Source organism: Orbicella franksi, chromosome 3, assembly GCF_964199315.1.
Source record: "Orbicella franksi chromosome 3, jaOrbFran1.1, whole genome shotgun sequence".
In the NCBI taxonomy this organism is placed as follows: Eukaryota; Metazoa; Cnidaria; class Anthozoa; order Scleractinia; family Merulinidae; genus Orbicella; species Orbicella franksi.
The window spans coordinates 6,030,386-6,055,144 of NC_138147.1; the positions used below are offsets into that span (position 1 = coordinate 6,030,386).

At 40.1% G+C, this 24,759-nt stretch overlaps 2 protein-coding genes across 3 annotated transcripts in view; both read right to left on the reverse strand.

Annotated features, from left to right (window-relative positions):
* Nucleotides 1-181: 181 nt before the first annotated feature.
* On the reverse strand, nt 182-11,419 carry LOC145480912 (uncharacterized). The gene is made up of 18 exons (XM_081459253.1): nt 11,158-11,419; nt 10,298-10,416; nt 8,979-9,147; nt 8,482-8,520; nt 7,908-7,997; nt 7,667-7,765; nt 7,358-7,404; nt 6,846-6,960; nt 6,375-6,499; nt 5,788-5,947; nt 4,479-4,628; nt 4,207-4,323; nt 3,992-4,048; nt 3,404-3,493; nt 2,765-2,819; nt 2,583-2,674; nt 1,558-1,650; nt 182-933 (listed from the first exon to the last, which is right to left on the reverse strand). The coding sequence occupies exons 1-18, from the start codon at nt 11,185-11,187 to the stop codon at nt 724-726; spliced, it is 1,857 nt and encodes a 618-aa protein (XP_081315379.1). The 5' UTR covers nt 11,188-11,419; the 3' UTR covers nt 182-723.
* A 1,402-nt stretch (nt 11,420-12,821) lies between these two features.
* The window catches only part of LOC145480907 (uncharacterized), a 33,583-nt gene continuing 21,645 nt past the window's right edge, over nt 12,822-24,759 (reverse strand). Inside the window, exons 9-19 of one of the 2 annotated variants that reach the window (XM_081459246.1) lie at nt 24,223-24,507; nt 23,432-23,607; nt 22,835-22,969; nt 21,898-22,059; nt 21,317-21,461; nt 20,565-20,644; nt 18,714-18,844; nt 15,957-16,116; nt 15,534-15,646; nt 15,372-15,437; nt 12,822-14,961 (exon numbers count right to left, since the gene is read on the reverse strand). In XM_081459246.1, the coding sequence (XP_081315372.1) occupies nt 13,884-14,961; nt 15,372-15,437; nt 15,534-15,646; nt 15,957-16,116; nt 18,714-18,844; nt 20,565-20,644; nt 21,317-21,461; nt 21,898-22,059; nt 22,835-22,969; nt 23,432-23,607; nt 24,223-24,507 (2,531 nt within the window). In that variant the 3' untranslated portion in view covers nt 12,822-13,883. Of the gene's footprint in view, nt 14,962-15,371; nt 15,438-15,533; nt 15,647-15,956; nt 16,117-18,713; nt 18,845-19,538; nt 20,127-20,564; nt 20,645-21,316; nt 21,462-21,897; nt 22,060-22,834; nt 22,970-23,431; nt 23,608-24,222; nt 24,508-24,759 lie in introns of those variants that run through there. The other variant, XM_081459247.1, reaches the window with a different exon arrangement.

The following is a 24,759-nucleotide window of genomic DNA, read 5'->3' on the forward strand; positions in this document are numbered from 1 at the left end:
TCTAGTTGGCTTTTTAGCTAGGGGGTGTTTAAACTTCATGCAAAAACAATGGAGTGTCATTCCAGTAATGGTCCCTGAAAATAGTTGGGCAAAATTTCCTTCTGTTTATTTGGATTTAGGTGTTGTAAGGAAAAGTACTTCACGTAACAATTGTTACACCGTAATTATGTTGCTTGTATCCAAGGTGCCAATTTTTTTTCTTTTCCGGACAAACAAACCCTGTAATGTAATGACAAACTTTAAACTGGTTTCGTTATTAAAAAGTTCGGGGATTGAGCAGTCTTCCCGCAAGCTAGCGAAAAGTGGTATTTCTAAGGCTATAGAACAAATCGAAACAAAGAAAAGGAATCACACAGCACAACTTAGGACGAAAGGTTTTTTTGGACACAGTGGAAAGGCAGGATGTATTTTGAGCATGGATCGCATCATACCATTAGAGTTCAGATAAACACTACCTAATGCAGCATATGCGGTTTTGCCAACTTCTTTCCCAGAAAACCTGGGATCGACTCAGATGCATCACTCGTCATTTTCGTTCCATAACCCTTTTCACTTCTTTTAACCCGCGGGGTCTTGACAAGAGAAAACGAACATTCTCGTCCCCAAAGCCCTTTTCGCTTCCCTTCGCCGGTGGTGCCTTGACACGATACGACGGACCCTTTGTGTCCCGTGCGAGGCCCCGCCGGCTATGAGAAGCGAAAAGGGCTATGGAGATGAGAATGATCATACGTCGGCTGTTATGAGTGAAGGGGATTTGAGGTTCAGTTTTCTCCTGTTGTTAGCGCTAGTCAACATGTTCGTTTGAACGACGTCTTTGAATCTGGAACAAGGTGAAGTCCTTTGTCTTTCAGTCCACCAGTCAGCGGATACCTCAAGTTCCTGCTGTAACTCTCTGAGCTGTGATGTGGGTGAAACGCTTATGTAATAGGACACCTGAGGGAAGATATGTAAAGTTATTAAGATATCATGCATACACCTTACTTGACGGGTTTTGCAGGAAACGCGAAGAACGTTTTACAAGCTGCGTTATTGCTCGGTAAAATACGAGCAAGAAGTAAAATGTTCGCTTGTTATTTTGCTCAGCAACGAACAGCACACCGCAATTGAAACTGCGCAATAGCGAAACAATAAAATTATGAGGCGTTTTGCAAGTCAGGTTTGCCTTTTTTCCCTTAAAAGAAGAACCTAAGTAGTTTCAAATACCAAAAAGTTACTAATCAATGAGAACTTGAGTGATAGTAGGTACTGGGCTAAGATTAAAGCGCTTGTGCAACGTAAACAAGAAAATGAAAATCAGTGACGTGAGGAAATTCTCTTTCCCTTGCTCCTGCCTCGATTAGTTCTGGAACTAGCTAAGGAGGCAATAATTTTTTGTAATTATGAAAGAAAAGAAAAGGAAAGAAAAGAAAATTTGAAAATTGAATTTCCATGGTAACGACCTTGACAGATCACTGTTTCTATTATAATGAAGTTACTTTTTTCAGCGTTTATTATTCGGAGGCAAAAACCCATCAACAGTCTCATAATGCACCATTCTTTTTCAGTTTTTCACTGTACCTCTCTCTGTGTGAATTTCAGTTGTAAAACTCCGCTCTTCTCTTTATTAACTGACGCATGATCAAGCCGGAGCACGTCTTGAGGTTCTTCATCCTAAAGTGGAATCAAGGAAATCATTTAAGGCAGCGTCCACACTACGCTGGAGAACTTTGAAAACGCAGCTTTATTTCTACGGCCTACCGTCCACGCGCTAATCCGTCACGAATTAAAAGGGAACTTTTCGAAAACGCTCTTTAAACCGGAGGAATTTGAAAACGCCGGCTTTCCGTTGTAGTGTGGACAGAAAACATTTTGAAAGCGGAGCTTTTTGAAAATGATGACATCACGATAACCATGAGATTTCTTTGCCAGAGTTTTCCTACAAAAGAAATCCAAAATGATCGGTGATTGTTGCGTTTTTAAATTCCGCCGGCGTAGTGTGGACGGAAAACATTTGATGAGTTTCCAGAATGAAACCTTTATTTTCAAACTTCTCTGCCGTAGTGTAGGCGGGGCCTAATCTGTTGTTTGCTTGCAACGCAATTATGAAAAAAATTCCTTCAGTATTCAGACAGGACATCATATTCACCGGAACAACCGAGATTCTTACTTTTTTTCCGAGTTTCCTACTGTCTCCCACCTTTGTTGCTCAAGGTTTTTTCTCCTCAAAAGGGGATAAAATATTCACTGGTAATAAACCGATGAATACTTCATGTAAAATGACCATACCGAAAAAGAATAGTTTGGTTTGAAAAACACAGTTGAACCTCGCTATTTCGAACTCTCGGTGGAAACAAAAAATAGCTCGAAATAGCGGGAGTTCAAAATAGCTGAGAGTAAATGACTGAAGGGCAGATCCAAGGGAAACCGTTTTCAGTTAAAAAAAACGGGGGATTTAATTCGAAATAACTGGGTTCGAATTAGCGGGATTCAACTTTAGTTCGTATAACTGGGAAAGAAATTAATTCCGTCTTTGGAACATTTTTCTATATTTTAAAATCTTTGCATTGATTGTTCTGTGGCAATCTGCAAGTAACGCAACATACCTTTTCGCTGTTGAAAATAAACAAAAAATTATCTTTCAATAGAAACACTTGTGGTGTTGTTTCCTCTAAGGATGGACCTCCACAATGACAAACTTAAAAAAAGTTGCAAAGAACAAATTAGATACAATTAGTTACTTTAAAATGCCTAAAAAGGGTAAGATAAATCAAACCAAACTACTTACATTTGATCACTTTGTTTTTACCATTAGCGTTTTGCAAAGAGTTTGCATCTAATTTCTAGAGAAAGAACGGGTAAGTCAATATGTTTAGATCACCAATTCAGTTTGGGAATGACTGTTTAGTAGTTTAATCAATAGCTGGATTTGGTTCTCACTCCAGTCCCGTTTAAGTGCTTTTTGCCTAGCTCGTTACATGGAAATCGGTCAATCAATCCATTTGACTGTCCTTAAAAATAAAACGTCCTTCCGACAGTCAGTCAGTCAGTCCATAGTTATGGTCAGTCAGTCAGAGAATAAGTCAGTCTGTCAGTAACTTAGTCTATCGATTAGTCAGTCATTCAGTCAGTCAGTTCTTCCGTCCATGTCTCCGTCTGTCAGTATATCTGTCCGTCCGTCCGTCAGTCAGAAAAGAGGTCAGTCCGTCATTCAGTCTATCAATTAGTCAGTCAGTCAGTCCTTCCGTCCGTCTATCTGTCCGTCCGTCAGTCAGTCAGTCAGAGAGTTGGTCAGTCATTCATTCAGTCGGTCAGTCACTTAGTCAGTCAATCAGTAAGTCAGGCAGTCAGTCCTTCCGTCTGTCCGTCCGTCCGTCAGTCAGTCAGACATTCAGATAGGTGGTCAATAAATAAGAAGTTTACTTACCCCATAAAGTGTTTCTGCAAGCCTCTTGTCTGTAGTAAAATATTTGAAAAGTTGACGAAGTTGTTGAACATGTCGCTGACGACGATCAACCTGTCAAATAAAACGCGAGCTACATTAGAAAGCTACCAGAAGGTGACATTGTTAACAAGAAGCCTGTATCTTTGCAGTTACTGCTTTTAATAGCGTGATAGTAGTTGGAGGGTAATCTAAGAGGGCAGCTGGTCAGACGTAAGTCTATATTGCACGATAGACCCCCTTGCATAATGGAAGATTAAGGCCCAGGTCAAACGTCGAACTTCGATCTCGTGAGCCCAACTAAACTGATCGATTTAAGTTCATGATAAGTTCGATGTTTGACTGAACTGAATTCGTCCGACTAAATTAAGATTGACCGGTAGGTCGGTTCTATCCGCGTGAAGCAGAAGACGTATAGAACGTGTTAGTCAATCTGAAGTTGAATTAAGTTCGACGGTTAACCCAACGGTCGAGCTTTACCCGTTTGGATCGACTCAAATTGCAATTTAGTTCGTATCATGTGAATTTCGACGTTTGATTCGGGTCTTAATGTATCAGAGAGGTTTCAGCTACCTGAGTTTGAAGTCGACTGAGCTCCGCTTCACATTTGTCATGCTTCCGTTTTAAAAGCTGTTTACAACCAAAACAACAAAACATTGTGGTCAAAACAGGAAGAGAGCAAAAAGCTATTTGATCCGTGCAGTAACATGAGTTAAGGTAAAGGGAATCTAAAAATAGACATGTCAAAGATTTGTGAGACCCTCGTTATATTGTCATTTATTACTTACGTCTCGCTCATGCGTGATAGCCTCTTTTTGAAGAACCATGGTTGTTTGTTTCCTTGAAGTTGCCGAGAGTTTGTTTTCAAGTTCATTAACTTTCTCAACGTATTCTTTTCCAAGTATCTAGAGATAAGACACAACTGTAACATGAGTTTCATCAAACAATGCAGAATGAATAACTGATCTATCATATGATGATAGATCTTTTCATGGAACGAGATTAAAATTTCACATTGCACTCGAGTGCATTTCACGATTAGAAATTCAAAGCTACACACCTCCTTCTCCTTCTTCAAACTGTTTATTGTTATCTCTTGATTTTGTATTGTCGCTTGAGAATCAGTTTCCATCGCTTTCATGTCAGCTAGTTGACTTCTAAGCAGTAAGTTTTCTGCTTTTAACAGTCGCAGCGTCTCTTCACAACCAGTCTATGATGAAAAAAGAAATTAGAATCTAGCTGGTTTAATGGGGAGAAACCTTTAATTTTTAACCAGGACTCCTTGGCCTTGGATAAAAACTCAATCGTCCAAAAGAGCATGTGTGAGGGTCGTGACCCATAATCCCTCTTGGCCCAAAATTGTAGCTCCCATAAACCCTTGGAGTATTGCAATAAACGAGAACGCACATGGTCGAAAGTTTTTTTTGTGTGTGTGTGTGTGTTTTAGTTCGCTGTTTCCCTCTCGAGACACTGTTGAGATTCCGTTTAAAAGCATTATAGGCGAGGGAGTAACACACGACGATAAGGCATGGTCTGAGATAAGTTGCATCTGCAGAGTTCTGTCTGGCTTGAGAAAGTAATATTCGGAGTATAATCAAGAACTAATGAACTAAACTTGGGGAATAATGAGTGTGTACTTGAATCCGGAACATTAGGTTATAGCAGAAGCATATCACCTTGTTCAAGGTGATATGCTTCTGGTTATAGTTATTAGCAAAACCTGGAAGACGCGAAAACGACTGACTCTGTTGAATGATACCATGTGAACAAGATTGAGTGGAATAGTAGTGACTAATAAGTCTATATCGCTGTGTAGCTGAAATTATAGTGAATGCACAACTGTGCTCCAAACAAAATAAAAAAAACAACCCTTAACAATAGTTTAATATATACAATGTGCATTCTCCTTGAGTTTAGGAACAATACCCTCATTCCCTTTATTTCAGTTACGGTCGAACCTTTCTACAACGGTCACCCCAGTGGCAGAGTTTACTGGCCATCTTAGAGAGGAGGCCATTTTTGGGAGGTTAAAACAAGAGCAAATCTCCCAAATGGGACGAAAATATGCGGCCGGCGTAGAGAAGTGGCCGCTGTAGGGAGGTGGTTAAGGTTAGAAGTGACGGGTATGGTTGATGGAGCTATGTCACGGTTTGTACATCTTGAGAAGTTTGGTTTGGTCGTTTGTAATCCGTGTTAATCTTTTCCATCCTTAACTATCCTTGTTCCTTTATAGTTTATTATCGTCTGTTTGGTGTTTTTGTATCTAAGTTAACTACTATTTTCATGTTGTTCCAATTCAAAGGTAATTTTGTACGCGACTAAAATAACTCAAAGTACCGTGACTGAGCTTCTTCAATCGTGATACGTACGAGATGTTTGTTTTCGTCCTCCAGTCTCAAAGCTTTCCTTTTAAGAATCTCCATCTCTCTTAGACTCTCTTCTAACTTCCTGCGAACGTCTTTAAATTCCTCTGACATCTCTTTTCTCACTTGCAGCAGGACATTGCGTTCTTCTTCGGCAAATCGACATCTCAAAAGAAAAATTCAATTGCTGGTTGACAAAATTTACCTTCGATAAAGTATTATACAAATTAAAATAATGAAAGAGAACAGAGTTATTGGCCTTCAACTGCTTCAATGCATTTTAACTGATGATACACGTATTTAACAATTATTGGACGAGGTTGAGCAAAATATCGTGATTTGTCAGCGGCGAACAGGCGGATCAATTATTTGCCGAAGCTGAAGGCTGAGGCATATAACTGATCTGCGAGACTAGGGCAAGAGAGTGAATTTCATCTAGTTCTACCAAGTGCAAGATTATCGCAGTTATACAAGCCGCGCCAGCTTCAGTAGGCATTGCAAAAATATAACCTACAAAAAAAATATTAAAAAATTCAGGTTTGAACGGGACTGTCATTTAGTCCACAAACATATCAATTATAGGTCCGCAGTACCTGCTAAGAGCGGTGTTGAGTTCCTCTGTAAGCCTAACAGTGTCCATATCTGTAACAGCATAATCCAGCCCTGGTATGGTATGAAATAAGTTTGCCATGAAAGCTAGGTTTAACCGTGGATTTCCCTGAAAAAAACAATCAAATTTTGGTGTAGCAGGCTACTACAGATAGTTTTTCCTCCGTTTTTTTAGACCACCGGAGGCAAGTGACGATCAGAAATCATTGTCATGACGACATAATTGATCATAGCAGTTATATGCACAGATCAAGCAGCTATGAAACTAAAGCCTGAAAAAAGATTCAGGCTTGAACGGGATTCGACCCCATAACCTCTGTGATACCGGTGCAGTGCTCTACCAACTGAGCTATCAAGTCAACTGGGAGCTGGTCAAGTTGTAAGTTCGTAATATACCTGTAGATACTGAAGAATCGTTATTTGTTACGTGGCTAAGATAAGGTATCCACAATTACCTTGACAAGTTCGTGGGGGGTTAGGTACTTCCTACAGCCTATTAGCTCTGCCGCAGTAAGAACTTTCTTTGCTCTTATGAACAAGTCTTCTTCATCCAAAGGAGAAAGCGTACATCTGTTCATGAGGTCAACATTGAGAATATTTTAATGTATGAGTGAAATCCACCCTTTTTAGCATAAAGTATCTATGAACGACAATACACGTTTGATAATATTTTCTATAGTTGTAGACTTTCGTTTGATATATTTCTGTCACAAGTTATTTTTATGACATCTAAGATGACCCCAAAGCAGCTAGAATTTTCTGATAGCTTCAGTTTAAATCCTATCTAAGTTTAACAGCGCATGATTTAATCTCTTATATTCAATTGAGTCCGGGTTCTCGGTGCGCTGTTACAGTACGAGTTCTATTTTATTGTCACCAATAGGCACACAGTCTGTAGATGTGTCGGGCAGAATATCTACACGTATCAAAAACGGACCAAAGAGAATAACGCTGAATTAAATCTAACCTTTCTGGAGCCAACTGGTTTAGAAGATGACAGTATATTACAGAGTCCTACACGAGGAGAAGAAAAGGCAAACATCAACTTTAAGAAAGAATCAAAGCGTTAAAAAGAAATAATTGTCAAGAAAAACGGGAGATTACACTGGAGAGAAAAAATTGTGAAACAGGACGTGTCAGTAAATGTCAATGAATGTAGAAAATGGCAAATGAAATTCCTTTCCATTATGAAGTCATGACAGTGTTCTAATGTTTTTACGTGATGTATTTCAGTAAATATTTGGTTTCTGTTCTTCTTCCATAAATTGCTACGTACCTTTAAACTGCTGTCAAAGTCCCTCATCTCTGGGCCTCGGTAATTTGTGTGCCTTAGATGATGATTTACCCATCTTATGATCAGTTCTTCTGGAGAAAGCTTCAGTGATTATATCAAAATCAGTCTGGTCAATTTTTGTGCAAAGAATAGATATTATATTGAAACAAAAACGACCATGTAACAAAGTGGTATTTTTTTTCAGTCTCAAGGCAGTGAAAAATAGAAAAGAAATCGACATTACCTTGACAAACACGGACCAGTCTTCACTGGATTTGCGCAGTATCGTTAAGTTCGGATGTTCTTCGACGTTTACATGAGACAGCAAACCAACCTGAAATATTACATATAATCGAAAATCATAAACTACTCCAAGGTTTAGGGCAAAACCTATCTCATTGGGGCTGCCGCGAAACAGGGCTTTTGTTCAATCTCGGAAGTTAACACGCGTAAATCAATTACTGAAAAACAACCATTACAGACGACAAGCTTCGCACAGCTCTGAAATTCTCCCCAGGATATGGGGTCGAATTTCTTGTATCGTAATGTCAACAGTATTTTAAATCTTTGTTCCCAATTATCGCTTGAAACGAGCGAAAAACAAGTTTATTTTACAATAAAAACAAGTAATCCGATAGATGACATTCACTTTTGCAAAATATCACCGCATTTATGGAACCAGAGAAAACCTGCATGAAGGAGGCAGGACGAGTGAGCACATGCCGCAGTTAAAAATGAGTATTTGTGCTCAACAGGTGCTAAAACAAGCTAAAACATAATGCCAGAACGAGTCGTAACCATACAGGTCTTAAACTTACCTTGATAATTTGCCAAAGGAGTTCCAAGACGGCAGACTCCTGGTAAAAATATGTTGATCATATCAGTCTATACTGGAGCATGAATGAATGACCTTTAATTTTAACACGGTACATAATTATCAAGCCAAAAAACTGGTACACTGTATCAAACAAGATAGAATGTAAGTTTCTTCGGCACTTAGTGCCGTAAAGAGAAAATAAAAATTATCATGATGAAGCTATTAACAAAGACAAGGTTCCTGGGGAATCAAAAACCACAAAATAAGAATTTCGTCAGGACTCTAGAGCATTCTCTAGATGTTTAGCCATAAGAAGATCTATCCGTCCAAAGATAACCGGGCGCGGCTGAAGTTATGTCACCACAGATAAAGGCACATCAACTGCCTTCTTTGGACGAAAAAACTGATAGAAAAGAAAGCTTTTAAACCAAGTCAAGACTATATACTACCTGACCTACTTGTAAATATGTGCAAAACTGACTTGGACACAGCCCATACCTTTCCACTCCACAAATCCTCTGCGTTAATGTTCTGAACTTCAACACCAATGTGCTGCGCTCCCTGGATAACAAGATTCTGATTTTCCAATGCTTGATGTATATTCTTCACTCGTTTAGTTATCTTTATGCAGGGTACGGTTCCTCTTCGGACGCGGTTTAACAGTTTACTAAAAAAAAAGACAAAGGAATACAAATAAAATCTTAGAACGACACAAATGACATACAGTATCTTCCCTTATTTTTTTTCTCCAGCTTCTCAGCGGTCCGGGATCCTAAATCAGCCCTACAAAATTCCGCAAACAGTATAGCTCTCAAAACAGAATCAAAACACACTAAGGAGGAGGCAGCGTGGCCGAGTGGTTAGCGCGCCGGACTTGAAATCCAGAGGTCCCGGGTTCAAGCTAAGTCCAGCTCTGACCACCAAGCTGGAATTATTTCTCAGTAGACCTTAGTTCAACTTCTCGGCCACCACTACGAATAGCCAACCGGTCTGCCTCCTGCCAGATGAGATTTTTAACCATGTTATGTTCATTTGCTTTATTTGTTTCATCATTTGGTTTCATTGGCCCTGAAAAGCCCCATTGACGGAGTTTTTATTCATTTATTAAACCACGGTCAAAACAGAGCCAAAACACGGCAAACAAAGGTCAAATAAAGACAAAACACGGTAAACCACGGTCACAACAGAGTGAAAATACTATAAACTACGGTCAAAACAAAGTCAAAACGCTTTAAACCATGGTCAAAACACGGTAAACCATGGTCAAAACAGAGTAGTCAAGAACATAGTCAAAACATGATAAACAGAGGTCAAGACGGAGTCAAAAGATAGTCAAATCACACTAACCCATTGTCAAATCACAGTAAACCACCGTGAAAACAGAGTCAAGAAGATTGTGGAACACGGTAAACCATGAACAAAACAGAGTAAAGAGATTTGTGTTTGAAGGAAACTCAGGCAGGGAAATCACGTGATTATCGTGACGTCATCTTTTTTCGAAAAGCTCCGTTTTCAAAATGTCTTTTGTCCCCATTAAAACGAAAAGCCAGCGTTTTCAAATTTCTCCGGTTTGAAGAGAGTTTTCGAGAAGCTCCGTTTTTTCGTGACGGATTTGTGTGGAGGGTTGTTTTTACCGTAGCAATTAAATTTCTTCGGTGTAGTGCGGACTGGGCCTTGCATTGGATTCATTTGTGGGTAGGGTAAGTGTTGTGACACGATTTCTGCACGTGCCACATACAGTCCTACAGAGAATGACACGGATCACGTGTTGTTTACCTTTTATTGCCATACGTTATAAAGTTGTTTCGTTCACTCACCAAAACAGTACGCCATTTTTTTGCGCTTGGTATAGCCTCTGTGGAGGTTTAATTGGGAGGCAGTCAAGATCGCTGTCCCGAGCCAAGGTGCAATTGACGTAACTCACCAAAGCTTCCAGCTGCAAATGAGAAAAAAACAATCATGTTTTCAGCAATTATTACGCGGAAAGAATCAATTCCACGGTTCATCGATATTTTGTGCTAAACTTTACTTTGCTTTTCCTTTACGTAACTTGGAGAAGCGTGATAACATGCCCTCCACAGCGTAACCCTTCACAGCCGTGGAAGAAACGTCAACTAGCCAGAACAAATAATATTTTCAACACCAAACGATCCGCGCTACTGATTAGAGAAAGTACAGTTAGCTACTAACTATGGAGAAAGTGATTTATCGTTATGTAAACTTCCGGCTAGAATAACCCATGAAATGATAATTGAGTTGAGTTAAAAGACAAAACACCAAACAGGTGTAATTTGCTCCCATAACTTAGAAATTAAGAATATGAAATGAGTACTCTGTATATATACCGGCATAAGGTATTGAAGGAGTTGGCACCGAAGTCATACGGTTGATGTTTATAACTGTTTTATATACTTGGTAGTTGAGATAACTTTAAACACCCCTTTGATAATTTCATCACTATTCCATTTCAAAGGCTCTCTGATTATAGGTTCAACCCACCAACTCTGTCTTTTGCCTTTAAACTGACAGTTGAAACTGTTAACACACGAGTGCAGTATTTGGTTACCGACTCGTTCAAGATAATGAATAGATTGCCCAATCGTATAATAAGTCATTTTCACTTATCACGTTGAAATGTTTGATAGTTAAGCCATCTGATAGTAACTGTTAAACTTACCTCAGCCAGTGTGTAGGCATAAGAGGCCATTAGACAGTTCTGCCCTGCACGTCAATCTGCACTAAAAGTTTATAACCCTTACGTTTTGACGTTGTATAAGAATAATAATAACCATGTAATTCAAAGGGTTCGATGATAATTATTCTTACTTGAACGGACTTTATCCTCAAGGGATCACGTTCGCGATTAAAACGCTTCAATGAAAACAATAAACGACCAAACGTTATCACGCTAGTCAATCATTCTTGCTTTGTTTAAGAAGATAAAACAAAGCAATCCGGTATGCACGTTGTAAGCTTTAAAGCATGTCTGCATTGATTAATAAGATTTTAGCCGGCTTCAATTAACCAAGCGAATCGAAATTGCGCAATAAACACTTAGACCACTTACGCTAGCATGTTTTTTTTTTCATATTTATTTTGTCCACAAGCCCTCTTGGAATCTTTTCGTAGAAAACGTTGTGGAAATGTGGAATGTATCAGTTTGAAAGTGTTTTTCCTTTCTTTTTCTCGCAACGTTTTCTAAAAATGGAAAACAGTTTCTTATCGAGTGGCGAGAAAAAATCATGATCGAGAGTTTGGGAGAACTCGAAAAAGCAGTGGAAACAATCGCTTTGGGTTCTGATATAAGCCTTACAGGATATAGCACTAAGACCGTCCTGTCCAGATCTCACCGATGATTTGTTGAGGGTTAATCTGCGTCTCAGTTCACCTAGTGTACTGTTTGGCCCCATATCGAAATTTAATTCCTGTAGATCCACCAGGCTCGTCTACGGGTTTATGACGTCATTTGGGTGCATTTGAATGGTTGATGGTTTCTGCTCTCATGCCATTAGCCTACGAACGGGCTCCCAGCGAGGGCAGAAAAAAATTCGGCAAGCGAAGCTGGCCGTTAAGCGTGAAATAAGGAATCCGCTCTCCCTCGTCACCAGACCGCTCTCGGCTCGCCCGGCTCGCCCCGCTCGTCCTAGCCCATATTCGGCTAGCTCGCACTAAACCAAACCGGGAGCCTGTTCGCAGGCTACCATGCAATCTGGTCTGCAGTCTGACTGTGTCTAGTACCAGTTAGTGTGGCCATCTTCGCAGGCTAAGGTTACCCGTTGTTTGGCAACTGGCCTTAATGTTGCTGATAGATTTAGCCCGAGGTTCTTTCACACAAACACACTCCTCTTAGGGTCAGGATTATTTAACGTAAAGGAGCTACGCCACCGTCTGTACATTTTGAAAAGTTTAGCCTAAATTTTTCAAGTTCGTTGCGTGCAATCCGTGTTAATCTTCTCCATACTTTAACCATCCTTGTTCCTTTATGATTTATTACTGATAATTATATCTTTTGTGTTTTTTTTTTTGTTAACTACTATTTTCAGGTTTTCTTCAATGCAAAGGTAATCCTGTACGTGGCCAAATAACTCAAAATACCGTGACTGAGGTCCCTAAGGAAAGTAGAGAACTATGATCCATATTCAAGCGTGTCGCACTAGGAACCCTCCAGTAGGTCGATACATGTTACATCAGGAACCCATCAACCGGTTATATTGTATCGACTGAGAAAAAAAGCAGTCACACGCTATATGCCGCCAGCTGTGTCTTGCAATTGGCTATCAAAGTTTTATCGGGGTCAGCCCTGCACTTGGAGCCCAGTACTACACAAATCAACCCTGCGACTCCACATCATTTACTTTTATTATTTGTATTTACAGATATTGTATACTGAGCTTTCATCTGTAACGAATAAAAAATATATCTTTTAAGGAGGCATCTCCGTTCATTTCCTTTTAAAACCATAGTCGGTTTACAAGTCTTGAGAAAAAATCCTCAAATAGGCCTACAAGGGTTTCTTGTTCAACAAATATTCTCGGACACTGTTCTAAAGTTTGCATAAATTGTACAAGTTATGACAACTTGAACTTTTTCTACCACTGTACAACCCTTCGACCGGTTGTTCAAAAACCGATCAACGTTACTTCAGGCTTAAAAGCTAACCAAAGTTTTAATTTCTCTTGTATAAAAGTGTCTTTCTCCACTTATGGTTTGAGAGTAAGAGATTACTCAAACCTGAATGAAAGAATAACATAAACAGAGAAAATCACGGAAAAGGTTAGGAACAGAAATCGACAATCAATCCCGAGCCTGGATGAGCTTACTTTGATCACGCTTTAAACAACAGGAGTAAAAATAGACAGAGAAACACGACAAAACTGAATATCAGTTAAGTGTAAATTTCTGTTGTAAAAAACATTGGAATAAAACATAAAGTAATTACATTGGCAGGGTTTGCTATAAAAATGAAAAAAAATATATAACATGAAAGCATATATAATTGTGTGCCTGAGTTAAGTTAACAATGCAGGAAAAAACCCCTAAGTTTATGGACTAAAAACTTAAGAAAAACAAATAGACGGCAGTTGTGGTACAGCAGTATCATAGTGATTCAAGGAGTTCAGATTTCGATTTCAAAGAAACCCAATCCAGTTTCCCTCACTTCCTTCTATGTTCCTGTGTTGAGATCAGTGCCCTTTATATCTCATTTTGTCCGCTGTTTGTTGTTTTATGCTGTGTTAGATATTGCTTATTTAGAGAAAATATAATTTTGATGTTACAGTACATTAAAGTCAAACGACTGCTTGTTTCGACAACATAAAAGTCTTGAAATAAAACGAAAGCTGTGTAAACTTTGTTATGCCAGATATCAACATATATAAAGCAGCTCTAAACTCCATTGTTTATTTAGGCCGAGGAATCAAACTGGTTTGGTTGTTCTGCGTCAAATGGGAGAAAAAACGCCTCAGGAGGAGGTGGGTAAGGTTCGTCATCGGACAGTTCAGAATTAGGATAATCTACTTCAGGAAGCTCAGGTACTAGATCGCCATCACAGACGACATTTTCATTCGTTAATATCGACGGCGGAGGGGGAGGTGGAGGCGGAGGCGGCGGTGGTTCCCCAAGATCAGGACGCATTCGGATATTCCCTGTTGTCTTCCTTCGACCAGTCTCCCCTACGGAAACTTCCAAATTCCGCTGATCCCCGAGGGAAACATCCGTGCTAATAGGTCCCTCTTCGTTGCTTTCACGCAATGTTAAGGGAAGAGAATCTTGTTTTGAAAGCTTTGGAGTCGAATGAACAACCACAGTGGGTAGGTCGTCTTTATCGGATTTAGCACGCGGGTCTTCATAAGGTTCCCTCACTGGAGGGAGCAACTGCTGACTGTATGAATATGGAGGCGCGTTCTGTGACGTTACAGACTCCTGGCTTGTTCCGGAGCTTGGACTTTGTAGTCGTGATTGACTGAACACGCTTTCATTGCTACTTTCTCGGGGACTAAAAGATCTTCCAGTCGACATCCACACGCCACTTGACGTCGCCGCAGATTGGCTCAACAGAGAAATTCCTTTAAGCTTCTTCAACTTTATCTGGTACAACAGAGCAAGAACGAGGCTCTTGTAACAAAACGCGTATTGTTCCAAGGTTTGTACCATTCCCGACCGCTGCCTTCTCAAGTCTCTGACGACCTCTGCCACGTCAATCTTGCCCGTGGATCTAAAGGACTGTAGGCAGTTTTGAATGGCGCAAAATGCCCCCGATCTTCCAACCCCTGCACTGCAATGGACCAATATGGGGGTCCCGGGCACTGGGAGTGAATTGTACTCTCGCATAACTTCATAGTAGAGTTCGAGAAAGTCCGCTGGGGATGATGGGATACCAAAGTCTGGCCAAGCAGTGAACTGAAAGTACATGAGTTCTCGACACTCACCGCTGCCAGAGTTTTCTAGAAGAAAGCGACGGACGACACGACTGTCCAGTTTTCTGTGAACCAACACAAATATCCAGGTCACAATACCAGTTGTTACTTAGCTTTTAAGTTCTGGTTAGCTCATGACATTATAGCGACTAGCTGAGCAACCAGCTGGACATGAGTTGGCTTTGGCAAATAGCCGCAGAAAAATTTCTTAGTTTCCGATGGTTAGGCTTAGTTCACACTAGCGACACAACGATATCATCGCTTGTGTCGGTAATGTGAACATCGACATAAAGACATGAGGAAAAGATAAGTATTTTTTTCTTATGTCGTTATGTCGTTATGTCGCTAGACCTTATTGCTCAGTCAAAAACTAGTGCCAGCACTCACGCGAATTCCTTAAATTGTCGCGAAATCTCATGTCATTCATCTTTGCAACTATGCCGAATAAAACAGTGAGCTGGGTCCCAATACCAACCTTTTGTAAGTGCTGGTGATCACAAAGTCTCTAAATGTCACTTCTTCATCAGTGTCAGGCCAATACCTTCAAACAGTTCAAATAAAAACACACTTTAGTGGCATATATATTAACACCCGCCGAATTTGTCTGACTGAAAAAGAGACAAGTCGTGATGCTTACTTGACGCATTTGACCTTCTTGCCCTCCTGCAGCCTCGTTAACATGACAATCACGTGCACATTCTGCTCCCAAATCATTTGCCAGAAGTCAGCGATAGTGCTGTTCAGTGGACCCTAAAGCCGAGTATAGATAAAGTTGCTTACTCAGATATACTGAATTGAAAGCAGTGCGTGTGTCAGCTTAGATTAATTCTTTTTCAAAGCAGTTTTCAAATGAGAGTCGTAAAACCAAAACCAAAACCAAAGTAATCACTCTAGCCAATCACAAAGGACACAGAAAATACAGTGAGCCAATCAAATCTCGAGGTAATTACATGTAGCTGACGCAATGCGCGGGAAAACGTGTACGAACGAGTCACGATTAGTTTTGGTTTTTGTCGTTTTCTTCAAGGTATAGGTCATATTTCAAAAGACTCAAATCTACCTGCGTTGCGATGTAAGAATTCTTCTGGTTAAATCCATTCAGGAAATTCGCGTTGATGTAATCGCCATCTTCTTGTCCTTGCTCTAGCTCCAGGCTTACTCGCGAATGATCAAAAGGTAGAATATTCTTGTAGCGGTTTTTTGGCTGATTAACTGGGTCACTGGGAGAAGAAAAACAAGCAACGTTAGGAAAACGCAAGTGGATTTTTGGTTTGTTTAGAGTTTTTCCACTTAACCCTTTGAATACCAAACTTTCGCCACAAAATACCGTTTTTAACCGTTTAGTCAGGTTTTTTGGCTGCCATGACGCTAAATAAGCCTAAGTTTTGCTAAAAAAGCTTTTTCTTTACTAAAAGGAGAGATTTTTCGAGGATTAGGTACAAAATTGAGCAAAACTTCAATTCCGGGCATGCGCATAAGCCAAAATTTGGACTTTTTTTTTTTTGCTATTAACCGTTCTCAATTTCGTTTGTTGGCCCTTTCCTTTCTGTTTTTCTCGGCCCTTTTACACTGGCTACCTTTTGCATTGTATGTTCTTTCTGGCTGCCGTGAAAAGTTGGATGTTAATTACGGGCGAAGCCTAGAAATGGAGCTTGGTATTCAAAGGGTTAATCCTTTAGTTGGTCTAAACCGGGAACTAAAACACAGGGCAATATTAAAGTGCACCTAACCCCCAAAATTTTTTTTCGCTAGAACGAATCTACTTATTATTTGAAATAGTTCTGCGAAAAAAATTTTTGGATTCCGTTGAATCCTCGATTTTCTGTGCCACGACGAAATCTCGAAAATAGCTCCAAAACACCGCCATTTTGTTCCACGACCGAGTTTGAGGAGAATGGGTCCAGCGGCTCTTGTGACGTCTACCCAGGAAGGTTGGATATCTCATTTCCTCTCATCTCCTTCAGGATGGTGCAATACACATTCGAAAAGTGCGCAGAAACGCCTTCCAGAGGTGCTATCGGCTGTTGCAGCAATATTCCAGATTTAAAGAAAGGTATACTGTACAATTTACTGGCGATGATCGGCTAATGGTGCAATAAAGACGTAAACGATGGTTGATTTTGTTGAACCGAAACAAGCGAACTGAATCTGTGAGAACCATTGAAGAACTCTCACTGGAATTTGTTCCGCAGACTTTCGAACGCTGTTTTCATAAATTTTCTGCTTAAAGCTAACCAGCAATTTGTAGAAATACCACCGAAAAACCTATATCTTCCCATCCCGCAGTATTTATAACATAACCGGCAAAGTTGTGTGATCCGGTCATGATCAAGAAGCGTTATACTGATACGTAAATAGATCGCAACTGTACGCCGCTAACCAACACTTATTTCTCTTTCGATTTAGATGAAAGTCGAAGATTAATCCTCTAGAATTACATGATAACAAAATTGTTAGACTCACAGAGTTTTTCGAAGGTTTGGAAATCAGCAGTGTGACAAAGATTCTGTGCAATAGCGTCGAAAATATGACCGCGTAACATTATCTGCGGACCGCTTAGGGAACACATCCTTTTAGCTTATCCGACGAATTTCACTGCAAACTTTGAGAACAATTTACATTGGTTATTTGGAGTTACGACTTAAAACGTGTGACAATGTGAAATCTGTAATTGTATGAAATGTTTCCTTCCGCCTTGCTTCCCGCAGCTTCAAAAATACAGGTCCAAACAATACGATTTTCAATCGATCGAAGCCAATGTTTTGGAGGTCATCAAGTCTCGAAAACTGCAACACGTACGTCGCTCTTATAAACATGAAGCATTCAACTGAAAGTAAAACACAAACTGGATTTAACAGAACCTTGACAAAATACATTCTTGGTAAGGACAAATGTAAACGAGCTATAAACACGCGTGGGAATCTTATGTTTAGTTGACGAAATTACCATCCAAAGCAGTCCTTGAGTTTTCTTTCCTGCTGTTCGTTTGCCTGCTCCTCCACTTCGTATCTAGTTTTCCATTCCTAATATACAAGCAGCTCGTCCGCAAAGACGTCTTCCCCGTCGTCGCTTGAAATATTGCAAATTGCTCTCAAAGCTCTAAGCAGTGAGTTCACAGTTGTCGAACGTGCTCGATCGAAGTTTATTTCGGAGCCTTCCGAATCGAAACTTAACTCTGACTCCAGTGACGAAAAAGAAATAATTCTGAGACAAAACTTGGACGTTTTAGTCCCAAAATACATCGGAACGATTAGTTTTGCATTCTATTTTCTCGAGCAAATACAGTGAGTTGACTGAGGCGCTATTGTGTTTGGTTCCTGGGTAGACGTCATCAGGTACCGCCGCCCCAGACTCCCTAAAACGCGGTCGTGAAACACTTAATCGCGACTTTGAAAGGGCATAGAAAATCGAGGATTCAACCAAATTCAAAAATTTCTTCGCCCAAATGCTTCAAATAAAGTCTAGATTTGTTTTAACGAAAAAAAAATTTTGGGGTTAGGTGCACTTTAACTTAACTTTGCACCTTTATAACAACTGCTTTGTTTACTTACTGCACGATATTTCTTCACGCGCTTTTTTGAGATTGAAGGTTTAGTCAAGAGCTCACAAATTGTTAAAATCGGATGCAAAGAACCAGCGAAGGTCAGTCGTAAATAGTTGTTAATGACCGTTAGTAAGATAACCGTACGATAACCGTCAGATAACCGTAATTCAAAGCACTTTGCTCCACAAAAACAGAGCACGTAAATACTTTAAGCCATGGCTTTCAGAAGACGGGTTTCCGCGTAAATTTAAAGGAAGAAATTTGCTAACTTACTTAGCACACAAGTAAGTTCCTTCAGCCTTCTCAGCGGCTAGTTCCCGGAACTCTTTGTTGACGTCACCACTTGCTAACCGCTGGAGCATCTCCTCCACCACCAGGCGGGCCTTTCGTATCTGAGCACGTGACTACAACGATGAACAACCAAAAGTTGCCGAAGAAGCATTCATCACGGAGAAAGGACAAGTCAAAAAGGGACGGACCATTATTTTTTGACGGGGGAAGGGGTTGGGCAATTTCCAAAGAAAATTCCTACACAGCGAAAACTGCTGAAAAAGATTCGTACAAGGGGAGCCATGGGGAGAAAACTGAGTAAGTGCTTTCTACTAGCCAGGTCCTGTGTTTGACTTAAAAGTTCTTGCACAAGCTACTGCCCACCAAAAAAAGTCATGCATAACCTGAAAGTGAGAAAATAATTTCAGCCCCAGAAATTTGCTCACTCACTTCGGGTGTTTCATCATGAACACCGTAAGTGAGACCAGAATCCTTGATTTACACCCCTAAGCGAGACGACGAACATCCCCGACCATTTCATGTGGTAGTTCTTCCCCCACCCAAGGCAAATCATTTAGAGTGATAAGGGCACCTCACATTTTACAGTAATCATACTCAACAGCATTTACTATTTTCTTTTCTTTTACAATAACCATTCATTTAAATAGATTACGATTTTAGACTTTAAAACTATTTCAGTTTAAACACTGAAAACTCGGTAGTTTAAACTTGACACATAATTCTTTTATTTTTTTTGTGTACAACCATATTGACTTTACAAGTGAAGCGATTTATTAAGCACAGTTAAATCTTAATTCTACAAGGGTTTACAGTTATTTAGTATGCTTTTAATTTGAGAATTATCATTTAGTTATTAAAAAAAAAACTATCAGTTCAGTTTAAAACTGAAAACTCTAGTCGCTAGTTTAATCCTGAAACATTAATTTTTATTTTTCTATGTTCAAACCATATTGACATTATAAGTGAAGGCGATTTATCAAGTATTTTGAATCTTAATTTTACAAGTTTATAGTTATTTAGTTTGCTGCTTTTCACTTTAGACTAATCATTTAGTTTTTAAATATAGTTTTAAGCTGAAAAATGGTTTATTTATTGCTACGAGTTTCAAGTTATACTGTGACAGATATATTACATTTATTTGTTCTTTTAGACGAGTCAGTTTTATCCCAGTTAAACACGAAGAAATTAAACGTTGAAAACCGTTGTTATTTAAAATTCCTGTTGTATTACATTTGAAACAAGGAAATGCTCAACATCCTGATCTAGTTGTAGCTTTAGCTTTAGACGTGTTATCACCAAGGTTGAGCTGTCCTTTTGATTAGCAACGAAGTCATTTACTGGTTCACGTTTACGTTTATCCGTTCGACTGTTACTGCAATTCTTTGCAATTTACAGCTGAAAGAGAAAAGCAACGTTAACAATCGAAACCAACAAACAAATTACGACTATGGAAGCCCTCTTTGAATAGAGACCATGGATTCGAATTGGCTGATATCTATGACTCAATTTTAGCTCCCGAGAGAGACTAGTCATGGTTGCCACAGAAATCACTTTTCAAAATTCTCTGACTTTTCCCTGATAAAAATAGCATTTCTCTGACCAAAAAAATACAAATCAGAGGCTTCTAGTGTGAACTTGCAACCGTCTTTTCTACTCGTTCATTACGACTTAAGACGGATGAGTTTTCAACAAATTTTCGTTCTTCATTAAGGAAAAATATCGGTGAGATCACAGTGACTTCAAAGGTTTCTTCCAGACTTCAATGGTAGTAAATCAGCCGTGTTAAATTATTTCTATTTTAATCATGATTCCAGCGCAGGAAGACCTTCGTACCTTGGTTTCCTCAATTCCAAATTGATCGCCGTCAGTTAATGCACTCCTGGCATAATAGTAGTCCCACTCGATAGCTGCGTCTGCAAAATACAAAAGAAAACAAGAAGTCATGAGGCGGTCCGCTATAACTATTCCCGCATAGTCACATCTCGGCAGAGTAAGTGTGTTTACCAATACCATGTCATACAAATGACTGCTGATGACTTTGGTCGCGTCCACACTACGCCGGAGGAATTTGAAAACGGAGGTTTCACTCTGGAAAGGCATCAAATGTTTTCCGTCCTCACTACGCCGGAGGAATTTGAAAACGCAACAATCACCGGTCATTTTGGATTTGTCTTTGAAAAAACTCGGGCAGGGAAATCATCTGATTATCGCGAGGTCATTGTTTCCAAAAAACTCCGTTTTCAATCTTTTCTGTCCACGCGAAAACGAAAAGCTGGCATTTTCAAATTCCTCCGGTTTGAAGACCGTTTTTGAAAAGCTCCGTTTTCGTGCGGATTAGTGTGGACGACGGGCCTAACCGTAGAAATTCTGAAACCTGCGTTTTCAAATTTCTCCGTCGTTTTGCGGACGGGGCCTTTAAAGTCCGGTGAGAATGACTTTTCCCGCTTTTGCCCACCAGGTCACACGCCCGCACAATATATTTTGATTGTTTAATCTGCGCCGAATTCTGGAATGATGACGTTGGTTTAGGTCTGTCAGTTTGAAAGCGGTCTACCCAAGGTTCTTATCACTCGTGGATTTCTTACCTTCCTTCTTCTTCTTGGACTTCTTCTTACTCGTGTTTTCTGGACTCAAAGAAGACTGGCTACGAGATAGTCTCGACATATTCACAAGGTTATCTTCCCGTAGAGAAAATTGATGTCCATTTAAGCCACTCAAGGTGTCAGCGTTCTATATGAAAAAAAGAACCAGAGATTCTTATTCTTGCTGATGTCATAGTAGACATTCTTCCTCATTAGCATACGACTTTGCGCAGAGAAGGCATCACGCTCGACACAAATTGACTACAAACATTTAAAGAGCTTGTGAAAATTTTTGGCTCTTTGGGTGTAATATTCGAGGAGAAATTGGCTTTCAAAAACTGCAAAATTTCTGGGTGGCAAAAGCGCTATTGAGCTCAAACATTCTTTGTAAAATTTTGAGTTTTTAAACCCGCGTCGCACAAAAAGCGTTCAACACATCGGGTTCAAATTCCTTGGGACAGTTAACCGTGCTGTGCCCTTTCAATATTCTGAACTAATGCTTTTGTAAGTCCATCAGAAACTGTATGCTCATGCTAATGAAGCAAACCGACAAAGATACTCCTATATTTAGAGTGTATGCGAACCTCTTTCATTGCTGCATCAAGTTCATTCATCTCTTCTGCTGCTTCTTTCAGAACTGTCTCCTCGTAGCCTGGATCCCAGTTCTGAGCGCGCGCGGAGCCTGGTTCAAAGTGTCTGTGATTTACCATAGCAAGCGCGTCCTGTCCAGTGTCCTCTTCTAAATCCTAGAAACAACAAAACCAGTGTCGAAAATTCTATCCACTCATTAATTTAAAACACTGCTGGTGCTGGAACTCAGGTTGTTGTTGTTTTAGTTTTTGGTTTGGTGGGAGAAAACTGCTCACTGTAAAGACTGCAATTGTTAAGTAGAAATCACGAGAAAAGTCGCAGAAGTGACAAAATTTCCAAATACCGAGAAGAAAGTTGAAATTACGACGTGCAGCGGAGTATTTTAACGAACTTCGAGCTGTTTGGAAATGTGGTCAAACACTGTCTTGAGTGTTTGATACATCGTCTCAATCGCGACCAAAACTAAGAAGAAAACGGAGAAATAAAATCGTAAAAATCTATGCTAATTCAAAAGATCAGATATGAGTTTGAAAAGAGAAGTTGAAGTCTTGATATTGAAACGATAACGACTTTGTAAATTAAAAATAAACATGGTATAACATGACTGGGCGACATTGTCGTTAGTTCCAGACTTGCCTTTAGTTCTGATTGTGGCCCTTTGTTAATGCGTCGTTCTGCGCTGACACAGAAACTTTTACGCCATGCATGTGAAAGCGAGACTACGTCGACTGGTGTTGATGTTAAAAGCTAGGCGCAAGCTAGATGGCGTAAAGTTATATCAGATGTTACGCTCAAATCATCTCGCGAACGAAAGTGTACATGTAAAGGCAGTAGTCTACTTCGCAGCCGTTATTAGGGCCGTGGGGAGCGTGATAACCCTAACAACGGCTGCGAAAGAGACTACTGCAGGCAAATGCTCAAATGCAATACCTGCTCCTTCCAGGGATTTTCCAGTCCATCCATGCTGAAATGATGTTCATACATGCGTCCTCTGGCCAGACTTGTCTCTTGCAGGCTTGAGGTAGATCTTAGTTGCACCGCTAAGTTGTCCCTGCCACCAACGTCCTGTGGAAACAAAGAAGAGTAAGTTTATATTTAAATTCTTTCTGTGAATGAACACCGACGAATAGGCCATTTCCGATTCACCTCTGTTTCAAAACGAGTCTTCGTGCAAAACCTTTCGGTTTCGCATCTTGAAATGAATAGCCTACATTTTTCAACTTAGTTGTTTGTAATCCGCGTCAATCTTCTCTATCCTTAGCCATCCTTGTTCCTTTATGGTTTATTATTTTCTCGTTGGTGTTTTTCTATATTAGTAAACTACTTTTTTCAGGTTTCCTTCAATTTAAAGGTTATTTTGTATGCGGCGAAAATAACTCAAAATACTGTAGCTGAGCTCCTTTAAAACTTTTGATCAATTTTGTGGTTGCGTAGGTCCCAGCAGACCATCCTCACTAGCCTCGCCTTCCTACCGTCTTCTTTGAGTGGTGATCAGCCACACAGTAACAGTCTAAAACATTAACTCACCAAGGAGTTGTACTTGTGTAATGATTGATAATCCAGCGTGCTCGGCTGTTTACCATTAACGTGTCTCCTGACAAGCCACACCAGCAGAACAATCAACAGAGCGATAAACGCAGCGCTACCAATTGTGATCCCCACAATCGCCTCAATTGACAGCTCCGTCCCCCCGGCTCCTGAAGCTGATAATAATATGAACGCATTGACTGAGTGGGAGGGCTACAAGGAAAAATATTTGGCTCGAGGTCAGGACGTACGGACCGAGCATAGTGAGGTTCGCGCGTCCTAAACGCAGGTCCAAATATCTTCCCGTAGGTCCGACCTTACTCAGTCAATAAGTGTTTTATCACATGACCTTTGGTTAAACTGAATTGCGCACGTTATATCAACTGGCTGACTTACATCAACCTTGTTGATGTAAGCTCGCAAGTCAGCTTGTATTGTGTTTTTCTATAGGATTGCGTGAGCCGGACCGTACAGTTTTCTGGTAACATTGTATAAGTTAGTCAATTATTTATTAGAGTTGAGCCTGCAATTTGACACGACATGAAAGTGGCGCGTTGTAGGATCCTGTTGGTCATCTGACGCGAAACCATGGTTTCGAGCAGTTTCACGTTTGTAACAAAAAGTCTGTTGTAATCCTTGTAATCTTTGGACCCTCACGGATCCGTACTCGAACCACGAAGACTTACTCTCGTTGGATTGTGAGAGTAACGTGCCTTGCAAGGTGACGAATACAACACGAAACTACTGGCATTGCTTGGCCTCCCAAATATACCGAAAATATGGATACTTACTTGGTGTGTTTTCTGACGGAACAGAAGCACTAACAACTGTGCTCTTGTTGCCACCGACTGATGTATTGGCCATGATGTAGAAAAAGTACTCTTGACCAGCTGATAGACCAGTCACGTGGTACGACAGACTGGAGCCTTGGTAAAGGACCGAGTAAGTGGACAGGTTGCGCATGTGCAATGAGTAACTGATGATGACGCCATTAGGATGTTGAGGCTCGGTCCACGAGGCGTTTAGTGAAGAGGAATTCGCGACTTCTAAAACAGGTGGACTAACTCCCCCGGGTACTGTTAAAACGACAAACAAAAACCTTTCTTCTACCCTGTTTACACAATATATTCTGTTTAGACATAGCTTTAGCTAGGGAGAGAAGACTTGCATACAGCATTTATACCATATTAGAAAATAGCCAAAAAGAAAATACGCTCCCTGATTGGTTTAAAATCGTGTTTCTATTAAACAATTAGATTTTGAGCTCGAGATTTCTATCACGCATAGAAATCGAGAGCGAATAATCTAATTGTTCTTGTATAAATCTA